General features: G+C 37.2%; 1 protein-coding gene across 1 annotated transcript; it reads left to right on the top strand.

Moving 5' to 3' along the window:
* Positions 1-290: 290 nt before the first annotated feature.
* Positions 291-2,403, top strand: LOC306990781 (uncharacterized protein). The gene is made up of 3 exons (XM_079598037.1): positions 291-461; positions 682-964; positions 1,143-2,403. The coding sequence occupies exons 1-3, from the start codon at positions 376-378 to the stop codon at positions 1,809-1,811; spliced, it is 1,038 nt and encodes a 345-aa protein (XP_079454163.1). The 5' UTR covers positions 291-375; the 3' UTR covers positions 1,812-2,403.
* The last annotated feature ends 15,109 nt before the right edge of the window (positions 2,404-17,512 follow it).

Genomic DNA, 17,512 nt, shown 5'->3' with positions numbered 1-17,512 from the left:
CAACAAATTGCAAATGCTTTTGGACATGCATTAATTGCTTTCATACAACTCTCTGCTGTTTTATAACATTATCATTTGCTTATGTCATGTCAGTCAAAATTAACTATACTTGTGAATGCTGAATAGTCATTCCATATAAAACTGATAGTCCTCCTTTCATTGCTTGAGTCATTACATACAGAAATGTTGAACTAGTTGTCAAAATCTGTCAAGCTAATTTTACACTTTTTTTTAATCTTTTTTTTCTGAAAATGTCTCCTAAATTGAACAATTTCCCAAAACAGGGGAAGAGAAAGAAGAGGCCAAGTACATAGGCGGATCCCTGATGAAATCAGGGCTACAATTGTGGACCATGTTGTCAATCACAGCCTCAAAATGGCTGAGGCTGGTCGAAGGGTGCAGCCGAATGTTGGGAGAACCACTGTAAATTCAATTATTCAAACATTTCGTCGGGAGAACAGGTGTGTATAAATGGACAGTAATTCAGCACTAAACAATCTGCACTGCACTACTGTCATTGTGTCATACATGAAGCTTGCAGTGGGACAAGAACTTGTCACTGTACATTTTACATTTAGACGTACAGCTTTACTGCATCACACATTTAGTGTGTTGTAGTGTACAGTAGTGTTACAGTAAAGATTTGCCATATTTACTGTAATTTCACTCTGCACCACACAGGATTGCAAGACAACCTTGCAGAGGTGGAAGAGGGCCCATTTTTACTCCGCAACAAGAGGAAGCCATTTGTGCAATGGTGATTGCAAACAATGCCATAAGGTTGAGAGAGATACAAAGTGCTGTTATAGAGGATGACAACATCTTTGGGAATATTGAATCTGTTTCAGTCGCTACAATTGACAGAGTGCTCAGGAGGAATGAAATGCGCATGAAACAATTGTACAATGTGCCATTTGAAAGCAACAGCGACAGAGTGAAGGAGATCCGTCACCAGTATGTACAGGTAAAACATGTATGTGTTATGCATATTCTAATGTTCAGTGCTGTGAACTGTTCACTTTGTGTAGTGTCATGCACTACACTTACATGACAGTTCTGTGTATTCACAGTGCATACTGTCCAAAATGCATTATGTTACACTGGAAAAGTTGTAATACTTTTGTCCCTCTTCTGTAATAAAGCATGTACTGGAGCTGGAGGCCAGGGAACCGCTGCACACATTCATATACCTTGATGAGGCGGGTTTCAATCTGGCAAAAGGTAGAAGACGTGGAAGGAATCGCATTGGACAGAGAGCAACCATTGATGTCCCAGGCCAACGAGGAGGGAATATTACTATGTGTGCAGCCATCTCAGAAAACGGCGTCCTCACCCATATCCCCCGTCTCGGTCCATACAACACACAACATCTGCTGACTTTTTTAGACACTCTTTACAGGGACATAATCCCTGAGAATGAGAGGGGTCTAACTGGAGACCATCTGAGCAAGTATGTTGTTGTTTTGGATAATGTGCGTTTTCACCACTCAGATGTTGTCAGACAGTGGTTTGCAGCACATGATAGGATGCTGGTGGAATATCTCCCTCCCTACTCACCATTCCTAAATCCAATAGAGAAGTTTTTCTCTTCCTGGAGGTGGAAGGTATATGACCGGCATCCACAAACCCAAATGGCCCTGCTGGCGGCCATGGATGCAGCATGTGAGGGCATCACAGCAGAGTCCTGCAGAGAGTGGATTCGCCACTCGAGGAGATACTTTCCTCGCTGCATTGCAAGAGATGATATTCGCTGTGATGTGGATGAAATTATGTGGCCAGACAGAGAGGAACGTCTGGATGTGCATGAATGATTACAGTACTATGTATGTTGTATGTTCAGTTCCAATATGTACTGCAATGTTGTGCACAGCTCTACCCAAAGGGAGTTTATGTTTGTTGTAAATAAGGGTGTATTTTTTATTTACAAATTAGAATTGCAAAGAGCATATGCAAAAATGTGAAACATACATATTCAGTCTTGTACTCAGTTACCTCACTAAATACAGTAATGTGTAACTACTGTATTTTTCAAATGGCTGTGCAAATAGTATATAGTGCTGTCTTCTGCATTTTCAGTTAGTGTCACCAAGATCTGACTTGTTTGCATTGGAAACTGTCATACTGAAAATTTGACTATCATGTTCATAAACAATGGTGTCAGGACTTTTCATCTTGATGACACTGACACTTTCATTGACATGAATACTTGCTTTTGAGGAATGAGCTATCCATTTTGAGCAAGTGACACACTTTTGCAGGTTATCAACTAGGTTTTGCAGTTTGTACTGATTGTTTTGAGAACTGCATTAACTGTTGTGCAAATGTAAATAGTGATGTGAGAAATGCACCAAAGCGACTGAGAAAAACTGTAATTGTACAAATGTTATTAAAATATTACCATTCACAGTATATCCAGTCTCAACAATGTGCAAAATGATCACTATGATACAGGCTGAATGGGTAAATAGATAGCTTTGGATCAGTATGAATATTTTTTGCTGTGTTTTATTGCTCCTGTCAGTTGGTTTATCCTCACTGAACCCATTTTTTTTTTTTTTTTTTTTTTTTGTAATCAGGCTATATCATGCAAGCTGTTCATGTTGACATCTATCTAATTTGACTATAAAACCGATATGGATTTGCACCAAATTACAGGATCTGATTGGACACAAAACTTTTAACATCAATACAAAATATTTTGTGCTGTCCTCCTAACCACATGCATTATAATGCTAGTTGCATTTAATTATTTGCATTTAAAGGACAGTTTCTGGTTCCCATTGACTTCCATAGTAGGAAAAATATATACTATGGAAGTCAATGGGAACCAGAAACTGTCTGGTTACTGACATTCTTCTAAATATCTTCCTTTGTGTTCAGCAGTGGAAAGAAATTCATACAGGTTTGAAACAACTTAAGGGTGAGTATATGATGACAGAATTTTCATTTTAAAAGTGAACTAATCCTTTAACATTGTTTTTGTGAACCTTTTAGCAAATTTGAAGTCACAACCACCAGTTTAGAGTTGAAAGTGCTTGGCCAGTATAGTATGTTGACCATAAAACTATTGCATTTGTTTTATTATAATAAGAGTGGCACTGTGAGCAGACACCCATACGCAATGAATTAGATAAAACCAGTCCATTAACTCAGAGGTCTGTCAGTCAACATTTTAACCAGACAATTAGAGTTCAGTGAATCAAGCTGTTGTGCATTCACTTCACTTACTCCTTTAGTAAACAAAAAGCCTTATCAAAATCAAATGATAACCAGTGGTCCATAATCCATTTTGTATGTTTGACATTCAAGTGTTTTCTTGTTTCTTGAAAATGGATCTCAAAATTACAGCAACAGTGGGGAGTCTGGCTTGAAAGTATAGCGTTTGCTGCAAAGACATTAACCATGCTTGAACTCTACCCGTTTTTCCCCCGCTTTCCCTTTAGTTTGTGTTGTTGCCAATCCATCAGAGAGAATACCCCCTCCTGTTAAGAGTAATGACTGAATGAGTGTTTGGCTTTTCTGTCGCCTAGAGCCAGTGAGCAGCGTAACAGCTTCATTACGCCAGTGTGAGGACCAACTTTCTGCGTCAACTTCCAGGACAAAGATTTCCACTAACTTAATGAATGAATGGCTACTATATTCCATTATGTCACTAATAGATGACATTAGCCAAGTTTAGAGACATTGGTACCATTAATTACAGTCATTTAATATGTAATTATCCTTTTTCCCATACAAAGAGGGTGTTATTGTTACTCTGTTTGTTCATATTGAAGATCTCACTGATAAATGTAAATAGATTTAAACACTCTTATAAAAATGTACCTTGGTAAACCCGCAACACTTGGCAACATACATTCATTTTACCTTCGATTTCTCATATCGTTACCTTTCTAAAATAATTGCCTAAGTCATTTGAAAATGAATATGACTAGGGCAATTTTTTTAGGAAGGTGACGATATTGGATTGTTGCTGGAAATCGTATTAGCACTCATTAGCAATATGACATTTGTTTTTCTCTAGGGTCACTTTACAGGGATTAAAGTACTCAAATTATTGTGAATGAATTTGTGCTTCTTCAGACAGACAGACAGACAGACAGACAGACAGACAGACAGACAGACAGACAGACAGACAGATAGATAGATAGATAGATAGATAGATAGATAGATAGATAGATAGATAGATAGATAGATAGATAGATAGATAGATAGATAGATAGATAGATAGATAGATAGATAGATAGATAGATAGACATACAGACAGACAGACAGACAGATGATATATAGACAGACAGACAGACAATATTTAGACAGACAGACAGACGATATACAGACAGACAGACAGACAGACAGACAGATAGACAGATAGATAGATAGACAGACAGACAGACAGACAGACAGACAGACAGACAGACAGACAGACAGACGATATACAGACAGACAGACAGACAGACAGACAGACAGACAGACAGACAGACCAATGATATATAGACAGATAGATAGACAGACAGACAGACAGATATAACTCATTGTCCAACTGGATATAATTGTCTAACTGATTATAACATATTGTGAATTTGATAGCAGTGTCTCAGATTGTCATTTCAGTCCCTAGAATTGTCCTCTAAGGGGCAGCATTTTCCTACATCTACAATAACCACAATCAGACGAATATTCATCATTTACAGACAGAGAGAAAGAAACAGTTCAAGTCTCTGGAAAATGACAGTAGTAATTTTAGCGTTGGCTTGGAGAGTTTGCAGAGTCTGCGGAGGTGAACGATAGACATGCCCCATTTCCCAAAGCCGAAAACACAAGCGAGACGCTGCAGGTCACAACCGTTTTACTGAGGGAGTTCGTCTGACAGACTGCAGATGCTCACTTTGACAAATGACTGGGATGACTGTTTAATTAAGCGTTTCATTACCGTGCTCTCATAAAGCAGACAACGCTAATGAAATATGGGCTGTAGATGATGCAGAGATGTTTCAATAATTGCTGTCTGTTATCAAAAAAAGATGAAAGAAAAGAACAAGGAGTAGATGGAAGAAAGTTTTTTATTGCTATCTGAGGATGCTTTGAAATTGCGTTCATTTAAAAGGTTTTCAAGCTCATAATGGTCTAATATGTACATTCCAGAACACATTACTATTGTAAACTTTTAGAAAGGTGAACTGTAATTAGTCCTGTGTACATATGGTTAGATTTGAAGAAACCCTGAACCCTAAATATTAAACTTTGGGAATTGGGATGCATCTCGTCATGCATTGTTAGTGCTATCCAGGCATAAATGATATCTCACGTCACACAGCTTGCTGAAAAAATGAAATAAATAAATAAATAACCCTCATGGACTTACATTGAACACCTTAGCAACTACATAGCAATGCACATCTACTGAAGGATGGATAGATTATTATAGCAACATTCTTACATCAAACTCTATTGAAAGCAATTAGGAGTTATTGTACACACATTTTTGACACTACCCTATGTAGGGCAGTCACTTATGCGGTTCCATTTGGCTCAGGATGCTTTCTTAAAATGCAGCTGAAAGTCTGAAAGACGGCTGACTAGGCTTTGAAATGGAGTGTATTTTTCATAAATTTGATTTAAACGTTGTTCAAAGTCAGCAGAACCAACAGAAAATCCTTTCACAATCAACTCTGTGTCTGGCCTCACACACTCACCCACTCAAAACAGAAAATCTTTACGCTAAACGAAAGGCGCAGGAAATCCTATTAGCACTCACGTCATTGGATCTCTCCGAGACGCGTCTGAGCTCAGCGCTGATGGCGTGTCTGTGACACACACATGACCCCGACTTTGCATCATTAACATTGTGCTTGGACAACTGTGAGCGTGAAACGTTGAGAAATTAAACCCCACGGCGTCCACAAACATCCCCGATAACCGCAGTTTAAAGCCTGTGGGGCTCGTTTCGTCACGCTCTCTCCTTCAAAAAGCAAGCTCCCGGTGGTGGGCGTCTTTAACACTGATCTGGAGTCAGACTCCCCTGTGCGAATCGCAACCCGAGGCGTTACAGACGGAGTCGTGAACTTGGTTTCGCATCAGTGTAAAGGGAGCGCACTGACTCTTTAAAGCAGGTGAAGTTGAAAATGAGGCTGTCAGACTTCTGCCTCTTCTTCCTCTCATCCTGTGCGAGTCGTGAGCGGGTAGGAGGACTTTTGAGTCGGTGCCAGGCGAGAGAGGCAGCGTGCCACACGGCTCAGGCAGAAATGGGTCACAGAGTGTCTGTCGCAAGAGATTAAACGGTAAAGGCCTTCAATGCTCACTTAAGATATCTTGTGTTTGCATTCGGTGATTGCTCTGACATGTTACACCCAGAATGCACTGCTTTAGTTAAACAAATGACCTAAGTGACATGTAAAGGTGTTTTATTATCGGAGTGTCTGTTGACACTAAGTGCAAATTTACATGAACTCCGCCCACCATTATCTGATTGAGCCAGACACAGTTACAATAGAAATCCATCTTCAAACAGAATTAGTGGCGTGGAGAGTAAAGAGGGTGGCATTATCTTTTAGATAACTCGTGTTCAAATCCACCTTTTTCCGAACTCATTCTTATCCCTTTTCCCATCACATATCAGCTCGGGGAGACGTTTGCGTGATATCTCTGCGCCCAAGTAGCAGTGCTTCGCCTGTGCTTCACCCTAATATAGTCCCAATCAATATCTGCCTAGGAAATCGCCTAGTCTTTATCTGCATCGCTATTTGTACTCGTTGTGAATACGCAGGCCCCTTTTTTGATCCCTTTTACTCAGGACATGCTAGCTGGCAACAAATGATTCCATTCATTATGCTAAGCTAAGCTAGCGGCGACCCTGCCAAACTAAAACAATGCATGCACTGAGACAAAAATACATTTGCCACCTATCTAAATGTAGGAAAGACGGTGAATAACCTCTATTTCAAAAAACGGTGGAGTGTTCCTTTAAAGAAAATTGAAGAACATATGTGGAAATAAAGTGCCAAACGGGTACTATTTAATAGTGGGAATTGCTATTGCTATTTGAACTTAATGTAAATAGCATCTATATCTATTTGTGCTTATGCAAATAGCAGCTGCCTTTTATTATTGATGTGCTTCCTTGAGTATTTTGCAGGAGGGTAATAAGCTCTCAAATCTGCATCACCCTCGTCTACATAGTCAGCTGCCTTTTAAAGCAACATCCTGACTAAAATGAAACCTCATAAGTGACTGATTTAAAACGCTTTACATTGGCATCATAAAAAGCGCATGAAGTGCACAGCATTGACTCTTGCTTTTAATTGTAAGCATGTTGCAGATTAGTAAATGATACTCTAATGAGCAAAAACATCTATTTCACAAAAATATTTCATAAAAAATATATTTTTAATAACATTTAATTATTATTACAGTATCTTTCAGTGCTGAATGAAATACTAAGTATATTTATAATCGTTGTTTATCCCAACTTGTCTGGCATCTTGAGTTTTTTATTGAGCGTGTCATTGCATTCTGAGATTGCCTTATCAGTGAAGGATATACGTGATGCTGTGTGTGATTTTTTTATGAAAAAGAAGTTCTCATACAATATACAGTTCAAAATCTCAGGTTCGGTAAAATATTGAAATATTTTTGATAAGTCTCTTCTGCTTACGAAGGCTGCATTTATTTGTTAAAATACACAGTGAAAACAGTAATATTGTGAAATATTAATACAAATTAAAATAACTATTTTCTATTTGAATAAAATGTACTATGTAATTTATTCCTGTGATGCAAAGCTGAATTTTCACATGATCCTTCAGAAATCATTCTGTTTGCTGCTCAAGAAACATTTTTGATTATTACCAATGTTGAAAACAGTTGTGCTGCTTAATATTTTTGTGGAAATCACAATATTTATTATATAGTTCTATGATGAATAACAAGTTCAAAAGAACATTGTTTAAAATATATATAAATATATGTATATATTGTAACATTATAAATGTCTTTATTTCCAGTCACTTCTGCTCAATTTAATGCATCTATCCTGAATGAAAACAAAACAAAAGTCATACTGACCCCAAATCTGAAACGGTAGTGTATCTTTTGGAACAACCTTCACATCTGTATGTGTGCAGTTATGATGCCTTAAAATAGTGTCTAGGTACGCAGCGCACTAGGTTTTGGAATAGAGCAATTGTTTGCAAAATATTTATCAAATTAATGAGGCAGGTTTGACCCAGATGTGGCATTGCATTAATCAAACCAAACACTTATGCTTCCACAGTGATTAATAATTACAAATCACATTTTAACAATTAGATCATGTCAACTACACAGCAGTTGTTAATTCTGGATCTTTAAGCAAGCAGCTTCAACGTTAAATAAAGAAAACACCAGACTGCTCTTAACTAGTTCTTACTTTCAGACATTTTTAATCAGTCCCTCCTTTTCCAAGTAGATTTAAAGCTTATGGTGCGTGTGCAAAGGAGCATGGGAAAAGAGCAGGGAGACACCCGAGTTCAGCCCGGAGGCACTGAGGGTCACATCTTGCATATTAATCTGTCAGGAGGCCGCATCGATCAGGTAAAGCCATCACAGATGCCGTTTCCCCGTACATGTGTGCGCGGACTGACAAGAAACAGGTAATCGCATGGTAAACAGCTGTGAGCGGCTAACTCAAAACTCACTGGAGAGGAGCACGCTCGCTTCTTAAAGCACGGGGAAATATGATTGCAGTTGGCTGATTTTGGATTGAAAATTCCCCCCCCATAATCCTTCATGCCTGAATACACCAATGTTACGGATGTGTTTTGAATGTTTATTTGTAGTTCTGCACCAACGAGTCTCATGTGCAGTGAGATGTTTGAAAGCATTTCATTTGAATTTGCTAATTTGATTGGGATTGATAGAATATTTCAGCTCAGTTGCATTCAGTAGTCAGGTGATACCCGTTTCAGTGGTCCCAAATTCAGATGAAGGGTGTTTCGTCATCTACAGGCCCTTTTGCGGGTCGATAGTGCAGCCTTTGCAACTTTATTGGCTAGATGACTCAGTGTCATGAATTGGAAATCGTCGGGATCCCCCTATTTCAGCATTGGGGTTTGTGATCTTTTACATGCTCTTAAAATGGAAAAGATGCAATGAGACAAAAGTACAAACTCTTTTCGGGAATACTTTAGTGAGACAAATATGTCTTAGTGCTATTTTTTACTGTCACTGTCTTGAATATTTTTTATATTAAAAATATATATATATATACAAATTCAATCATAAAATATTAATTATTACATTTATAAAATTATGATAATATTAACAAGGAGTTAAATAAACATAAGACGTTTTCAATTCTTGTGACAATGCTTTACACTACCGGTAAAACGTTTGGAATAATTATGTTTTTAAAAGATTTTTGAATTAAAATGGATCAAAATAGAGTAAAAACAGTAATGTTGTAAAAAAATAATTGTTGTTTTCTATTTTAATACATTAAAAAACGTGATGTATTCCTGTGATGCAAAGCTGAATTTTAAGCTCCTGTCACATTATCCTTCAGAAATCATTCTAATATGCTGGTTTGCTCAATTATTATTAATAATGGTTCTTATTATTATTAACGTTGAAAACACTTTTTGCTTCTTAATATTTTTTGCAAAATATATATTTTTTTAAATATTCAGGACTCTGATGAATAGAAAGTTCAAAGAACATACGGATATTGTGTAACATTATAAATGTCTCTCACTTGCACATGTAATGCATCCCTGAACAAAAGTATTCTCATTTTTATTTTACTTACACCAAACATTTGAATGGTAGTGTATCACGGCTTTCACAAAATATTAAAGTAAAATATGAAGCACCACAAACTTAAAAGCATGAGATTCGTTTTAAAGAGAGCTTTACAATGTAATTTCCACCATTATGTCCATCACAGAATGCTGTTAAACTTATATATAATTTATGCTGCTATTAAATACATCATTGATGTTGTTGAAATGAAAGAGTTTATTTTGTACGTTGGCAAGCGTGGCCATAGTTGAGGAAACACCTGGATCTTTTGGAGTGTAAATCTCACAGCAGCTGAAATGATTTGAAATCTTGTACGGTTTTCCACCTTCCACACATGTTTTTCCCCCGACGGGCATCTGTTGGAAACCAGGAACCCTATTTCCACCCCGTGATTGAACGAATCCTGCTTTTAAATGATGTTTCCTGTTATTTGGAGTTTTTTATGAGCTGTTGGTTTTGTGTGGGCTTCATTAATCAAGCCGTCCGCAGAGGAACCGCTCTCCTGCTTGCTGAGGCGTTTATCTTTAGATAATTTCCTGGCGGGATGCCTGTCATGCTGTGTTTAAAACCAAGAACAGGTGTAAACAAAACAGGGCCAGGGTCTCAGGACTGTCTCTGTATATTATATTCGTCTCAAAGTGTAAAGAAAGTGCATAATAATAAGTTTGTCGCATCTCTGAATTGTGTGGACTGCTTTACTGTAATTTAATTTTGAGTTCGATGTTTCAAAGAGTCAGTATTATCAGCATGCATAAAAAAATGCCTTGATTGGGTTTGATTTCTATATGTAGAAATATATTGGTGAATCTCACAAACTCTTCTATGAACATATCCACATCATATTTCACCCCAAAATCAAAATCAAAAATAGGAAATTACCTTTTGCATAACCCTTTCATAACCATTGAGAAGCATTGTGGCTATTACAGGATCAAACAGATTTACAATTTATCTACATCAATATTAAAACTACTTTTCAACCATAACATTAATAATGTTCATGTGGCATTCTAAGTAAATCTTACTTTAAAGCAATTAGTAAATATTGAAGTCTAAATCTATAGTTCAGAATGTCACTCAACAATGTTAAACAAAATATATCCTATTGTAATCAGGACCGTTTGCATTGTGTCATTACTTTTTTGACTATGCACAGTTCCACAATTTTTTTTCGATACAGTAATATATATTATTTAACAGTATTTCTAGGCCAGCATCATGTAAATAATTGTACTGCAGATGTATTAACAGTATTCTAATAAGAATTTAATGATATCGCCATTAAGTGATGGAAATTACAATTTAAGAAAACTAAATAATAAATGATATTTGAGGATGGAAAAATGAGCATAATGTAAATAAAATGTCACAATGCAAATAAACGGGAGGAATCACACACACACACACTCACACACACACACAATTAATTTCTTTATATTTTTATTTTAAATTTTGAGGTGAAATATGACTAATCTTTTATGAGATTAACCTATATTTAGAAAAAAAAAGAAAAAAGTGCAAGTTTGTGGCCAGGTTGGCAGTTTGAAACATCTGCCACATTCAGTGCAGTAAAGACGTGACTTTTCATTAAAATGACTTGCCAATCATTTCTAATAACTGTCAAATAGTCAAATCTTGTCCACAATAGCAAGTGCACTACAAGCAGAAAAAAAGAAGAAGCGTAATTATACATTGCTCGGAGATGAAAATAAACATTCGCAATTAACATGCAGCGCAGACATCGCACGAATGGGAGAAAGACAATGCGCCACGCGATCCTAGTTAGGCATCTGTGAGTGTGAAAAAGCCCAGCAGCTCGGGCCCAGAACGGCTCCCGGCAGCTGGAGCCAAACCCCACAGCTGACAGCTGCTTTGGGCTGAGGCACATCGACGTGACCCGGCTGATTCCAGGGACGTACACACACACAAACGCTCAGACAATATGGCATTCACACACCGATCACAGCAGAGAGCGCCGCGCAATCACCGGGTTTGGGCGGAAAATGTGACATTTTTGTTCGAGGCGCACAAGGATGTTATATTTACATATCAATATGAACAATGGTTATTGTTTGATTGCTGAGTTTTCATTGTATCGTATTGTATTGGACCCGTCACAGTGAGTTGCAGACATATCCATATCCCAGCAGTCCCTGAAACACAGTCCGTCTGAACGCTTCTGAAATGAGTTTGCTGTTGTCATCAAACGCATCCAAACAACTGCAAGTACACTACACACTTATTAGTACCTAGTTTTTCTAGATGAATGTTTTGTTGGTAAGCCCCTGTTGGTAGATCCTGGAGCTACACCATCTGGACTCAGCATCTTTGTCTATTCAACAGTTAGTTTCCGTTATTTAGAGGGATATTTATTAATCACTGATCTTTGTTTGAAGGAGATTCGGTTCTAACACATTTGTGGAGTGATTGATTGGAAGATGTATTACTATTTTCTCAATTTAATTAACAATAAAGGGTTAAGAAATTAATTAATCCACAAGGAAAGACATAATCAGACCTAAATCAGTCAACGCCACTGAATATCATATGCTGTCTTAATAATAATTCATAGTGAAATGCTGTAGTTTTGTTCTTTGCCCTCAATTATCTGGTTATTTTATAACACCACAGGTGGTTTGAATATATTATATCATAATTCATCTTATAAAACATTGCATTGACAAACAACCTGCTGTGTCTCGAAACGCCGAGGTCTTCATAGCAGATGGTGGCTCTGCAAGGTGCTTACACTGAAAAAGGACAATTCTGTTCCATACTGAGAATGGAAATGCAAATCTTGACCAAAGAAATATGAACTTCAGAAAATGTGTGAATGTTTATTCAGTTTAGTTATTGAGGAAGTGGCTTAGTGGTTACAGATCTGTTAAAGTTGTGTTGTCACTGACCTGGGAAACTTGAAGAGTTCGTCCTCAACAGTGAATATTACAGGTTCAGTCGTCCCTCCTTTTCTTTAAAAAAGCAAAAAAAATCATTAATTTCACAAATTCTTATGTTAAAACATGTTATTTCTAATACATAGCCTGAGGAGGTGAGGGCAAATTTGATATTTGTATCTCCTCTAAATGCTGTAATCAATCTATATATTTTCACTCTTTTGGAAAGTTGTGGAAACGCCATTACGCATTTTTTCTTTTGCTATGGGAGCAAACAGGAATTCAATAATTAGGGGGCAAACACTGAAGGTGCGTAGGCAAGGCATCTATTGAATCCGTTGGCGTTCTTATTATTATTCTTCCATTTCTTCTTCTTCTTCCACTCTGGAAGTCTATGGCAGCCCATAGAACCGCTTGTGGGAAAGTTATGATATTTGTCACACTGATAGAAGACAGTCCGAACTTTAACCACAACAAATTTGGACTCTCTAATTGAATTACTCTAGCGCCACCAACTGTCCAAAGTTTCACTCAGGCTTACGTTAATAACTTTTGAACTGTAAAGGATAGAAACAAAATTATTTTTTCATTCCTGATTCCTAAAATGTAATCTAGTAATGGGGTGTCATGAACACCCCATTACTATATTAAGTTTAAATAAAAATTTTTTTATAAAAATTTGAATAATATCATTGCAATTTAATAGATGTAAACTACATGAGACAATGTTGTTCAACTATTTTTAAAAAGATTTTTTTGTTTGTTGAAATAAAGCTGAAATATAAATATTAGATGATTTTTTTTTAATTTTTTTTTTATGTTGTCTTGGAGAAAACCAATAAAAAGATATGGGGCCCTATCTTGCACCCAGCGCAATTGACTTTGAACACCGACGCATGTATCATTCCTATTTTGCACCCGCGCACAGCGGACTCTTCCCTCCACAGACGCACGTCGGTAAATTAGGGAATGAACTTGCGCTCGCGGGGGCGGTTCAGCGCAAAGAGGAGGCGTGTTCCGGCGCAAAACTGCCCTGGTGCTATTTTCCAGTTTTAGAAAGCAATTGCGCCACAGACCAGGAAAAAAACAGTCTAAAGACAGTGGCGCGTTGCGCGTTAGTGATGTGGTATTTTAAGGGCGCGTGCTTGGCCATAATGTAGTGTGTTAACGCGCATCCACTTTGATTCTCTAATAATTATAAACAGACGCAGCAGTTTTCATTTTTGCAAATCATACATTATTCCAAAGAAAAATATTAACACACGAGGGAGGTTGTGTCCGTGAAGATGTGAAAAAGATCTATCTAGATAAAATAAAAAAATCTAGATTAGGCTACACATTTACCCAAATTATACGCCTGTTTAACCGAAGCTAATTTGAGTGAGTTTCTCCCATCATCCCCAATGTCACTTCTCTGTGTTTTACGGCCCTTACGAGAACGTCGCTCTCCTCGCTGTGAACCGCTCCTGGCGTGCGCTGGCAAACCCGCCGTTATAATAGCAATCCGCCATGGATCAAGCGCGCCTGCTCTTAAAGGGAATGTGAGAGGACGCTCTGATTGGTTTATTTCACGTTACGCCCAAACCACACCTATGAATAATGAAACTACTTCAGACCAACACATTTTAGATTTGCGTCGGGCGCAAGAGTCATTTATCCGCCGGGAAAATAGCAACAGCGCCGGGATCCGCCCACAAAGTTACTTGCGCTTTGCGCTTTGACACTTGCGTTTCAGATCGTCAAAATAGGGCCCTTGGAGTAAATGTTGTCTTGGCAACTAACTGAAAAAAAAGTGAATTAAGTCAAGTAAATTACTGAAATAACTAAAACTGACATAAAAAATAAACTATTTGAATTTTAAAAATGTAAAATTTAAATGAAAGCACATAAAATTACAGTGAAAAGTGAAAATATAAAAATGCTAAAAATGTCAAAATTATAAAAAATTCAAATGAGACCTGAAAATATATTTAAAATAAAATAAATAATACTAAAATAGAACTGTTCTCTGGCTTTTTTGCCATTTTATAAAAGCAATAAGTGATGAACCATGTGATGAAGTGAATTTACAATGTTTTAGTGCTTTTGTGTACCAAACAACACTTCTCTCCATTGTCATATAATTGCATTTTACATTTGATCCTCTTTCTCATATAATTACAGTTCTGGCTCGGTGAAAACTCTCCCTCTCGGCACTCTTCTCCATTTCCCTTTCCTTCTGTCAACGCATAATCAGAGTGCTGTCCAACAAGCCATCCTCTGGCCTGGTTTGGCCACGGCCAGTCGAGGCTGCGATGGAAACTGTGATTATCTCAGTGGGACGCCCTCTTAGAGCGAGTCAGCCCAGACCTCGGCGACCCGTCTCGCTCTGTTTAGAGGGCAGCTCGAGTCAATCTCTATTTGAGGACTTGGAAATTACGGATGAAGGAAGATGCGCCTCAAATCTACCCGCGTTCGTCGGGGTTGACGTGTCCCCGCTGCCGACTCTCCTTTCAACTTTGCCGTTTGTTTCTGTGCATCGCAACTTCTTGAGTCTGTTTGAGTGACGATGAGTGGCAGGTCGTGATGAACGGAGGAGAATAAACACTGGTTGAGATGCGGGGCGGTTCTTTCGGTGTGTTTGGAGGTGAGAGAAAGTGGTTTGGATAAGTTTAGCGTTGGCAGGCTGCCTTCGGGGCAGAGCTGTGATCAAAGACTAGACCTCGGGTCAGGAGGAAAAACAAAGCTTGGAGCGCTGGAGTCGAACAAGCAGTTTGGAGAATAGACAGACTGAGATGTTAAAAGGACGGGGTCACATGGAGGCCACGGGCATCACGTGCCGTTTAGCATCATCTGTGGTCTTAAAATAACATACTTATAACTATCATAAATAACAGCAAACTCAAATTTGATTGGATGGCTTTATATAAAGATAATATACAGGTAAAACTCTAAAATAATTTCAACCAAAATAAATACACGGACATGAAATATTGTTTTATTTGTTTGCCGCTATGTTGCTTGTCAACAATAAATGGCCAACAGTTTGCAGACCAATGAACCATATTGCTTGATAAAAAAGAAAGTCTATTTTTAATGTAACTATAAAATGAACATAGGTGTCTTGTATCGTATTGCTGTTGCTTAATAAAATAACTAAAATAACTTCAATGTATTGTGTCGTTTTACAACAGCTCCGAACATAGCTCAACTAGATTTTAGATACAGCTTTATTAGAAGTCTATTTATATGAGTGTACGCTTGAGTGTGTTGTGTGTGTGTGTGTGTGTGTGTGTGTGTGTGTGTGTGTGTGTGTGTGTGTGTGTGTGTGTGTGTGTGTGTGTGTGTGTGTGTGTGTGTGTGTGAAGAAAGCTCTTGCATAGAGACACGAGCAGAGAGTCCTGACCCTCACTCCATTAGAGGCGGCTCTGCACTTTGTTAATGGAGGAATGAATGTTTGGACGATTAAACTTTATTGGCCACTTCAGATGTTACAGTGACAGAACTGTGTTAGTTGCTACAAGGTGGGAAAGGTCAGCAATTTTCTGAAGCAGTCAACCCACACTAATCTGTTTTTGAGAAGTCAATTCCAGGGACACGAGCTTCACTGCGCACGAGGAATATTATAAACATCAATGAGAATCTTTGAGTCAGTCACCTTAATTTCAGAGGTTAGACTGTTTTTGCAAGCCATAATATATCCTGACAGTGACTGTTTTTCTCCTCCAAAACTTTTAAAGATGCCATATTACATCTAGAATATTTTTTTCCTGAAACGCACTTTTAATGTTAGTCAAGGTTGTACCATGACCATTTTTCCACATTCTCTTGCCTTTAAGACTTTAAATAACCTCCTGTTGTTTTTATTAGTAACTATTGTATACAAGAGTTACATTTAACATTTTTAGTATATCTTATTTACTCATATATATATATATATATATATACAGGTCCTTCTCAAAAAATTAGCATATTGTGATAAAGTTCATTATTGTCCATAATGTAATGATAAAAATTAAACTTTCATATATGTTAGATTCATTGCACACCAACTGAAATATTTCAGGTCTTTTATTGTTTTAATACTGATGATTTTGGCACACAGCTGAAACCAAAAAAAATTATCTCAAAAAATTAGCATATCATGAAAAGGTTCTCTACACGAGCTATTAACCTAATCATCTGAATCAACTAATATATATATACAGGTGAAACTCTAAAAATTTGAATATGGTGCAAAAGTTCATTTATTTCAGTAATTCGACTTAAAAGGTGAAACTCATATATTATATAGACTCATTACATGCAAAGTGAGATATTTCAAGCCTTTATTTGTTATAATTTTGATGATTATGGCTTACAGCTTATGAAAACCTTTTCACAATATTATAATTTTGAATTTGGGGTTTTCAAAAGCTGTAAGCCGTAATCATCAAAATTATAACAAAAATAGGCTTGAAATATCTCACTTTGCATGTAATGAGTCTATATAATATATTAGTTTCACCTTTTAAGTAAATAAATAAACACCTTTTAAATAAATGAACTTTTGCTCGATATTCTAATTTTTTGTGGAGTTTCACCTGTATGTATAATATATATATATATATAAACTTTATGTTAGTTGATGGGTCGGTGTGAGTTGGTGAGAGAATTTGTGTATGAATGAGTTGTGTATGAATGAATTTGTAGGTGTATCTGTAATGTTGTTAATTATTATTTTTGCTTATGATTTGTCTTTTGTATTCTGTATTTGTGTTTATAGGACCCTCTTGAAAATGAGATGTTGCATCTCAAGAGGCTATCCTTTAATAAATAAACAATGTTTTTTTTTTGCTACATGTTAAGGATGGATGGATGGATGG

The sequence above is a fragment of the Phoxinus phoxinus genome (genome assembly GCF_949152265.1).
Source record: "Phoxinus phoxinus genome assembly, chromosome: 22".
Lineage (NCBI taxonomy): Eukaryota > Metazoa > Chordata > Actinopteri > Cypriniformes > Leuciscidae > Phoxinus > Phoxinus phoxinus.
This window is presented reverse-complemented; position numbering and strand designations above follow the sequence as displayed.

Bases quoted from the DNA above. Each gene is read 5' to 3' on its own strand.
- LOC306990781 (XM_079598037.1), top strand. From the start codon at position 376: ATGGCTGAGGCTGGTCGAAGGGTGCAGCCGAATGTTGGGAGAACCACT. The intron at 462-681 runs GTGTGTATAAAT...TGCACCACACAG, and splicing joins ACATTTCGTCGGGAGAACAG to GATTGCAAGACAACCTTGCA. The intron at 965-1,142 runs GTAAAACATGTA...TCTGTAATAAAG, and splicing joins TCCGTCACCAGTATGTACAG to CATGTACTGGAGCTGGAGGC.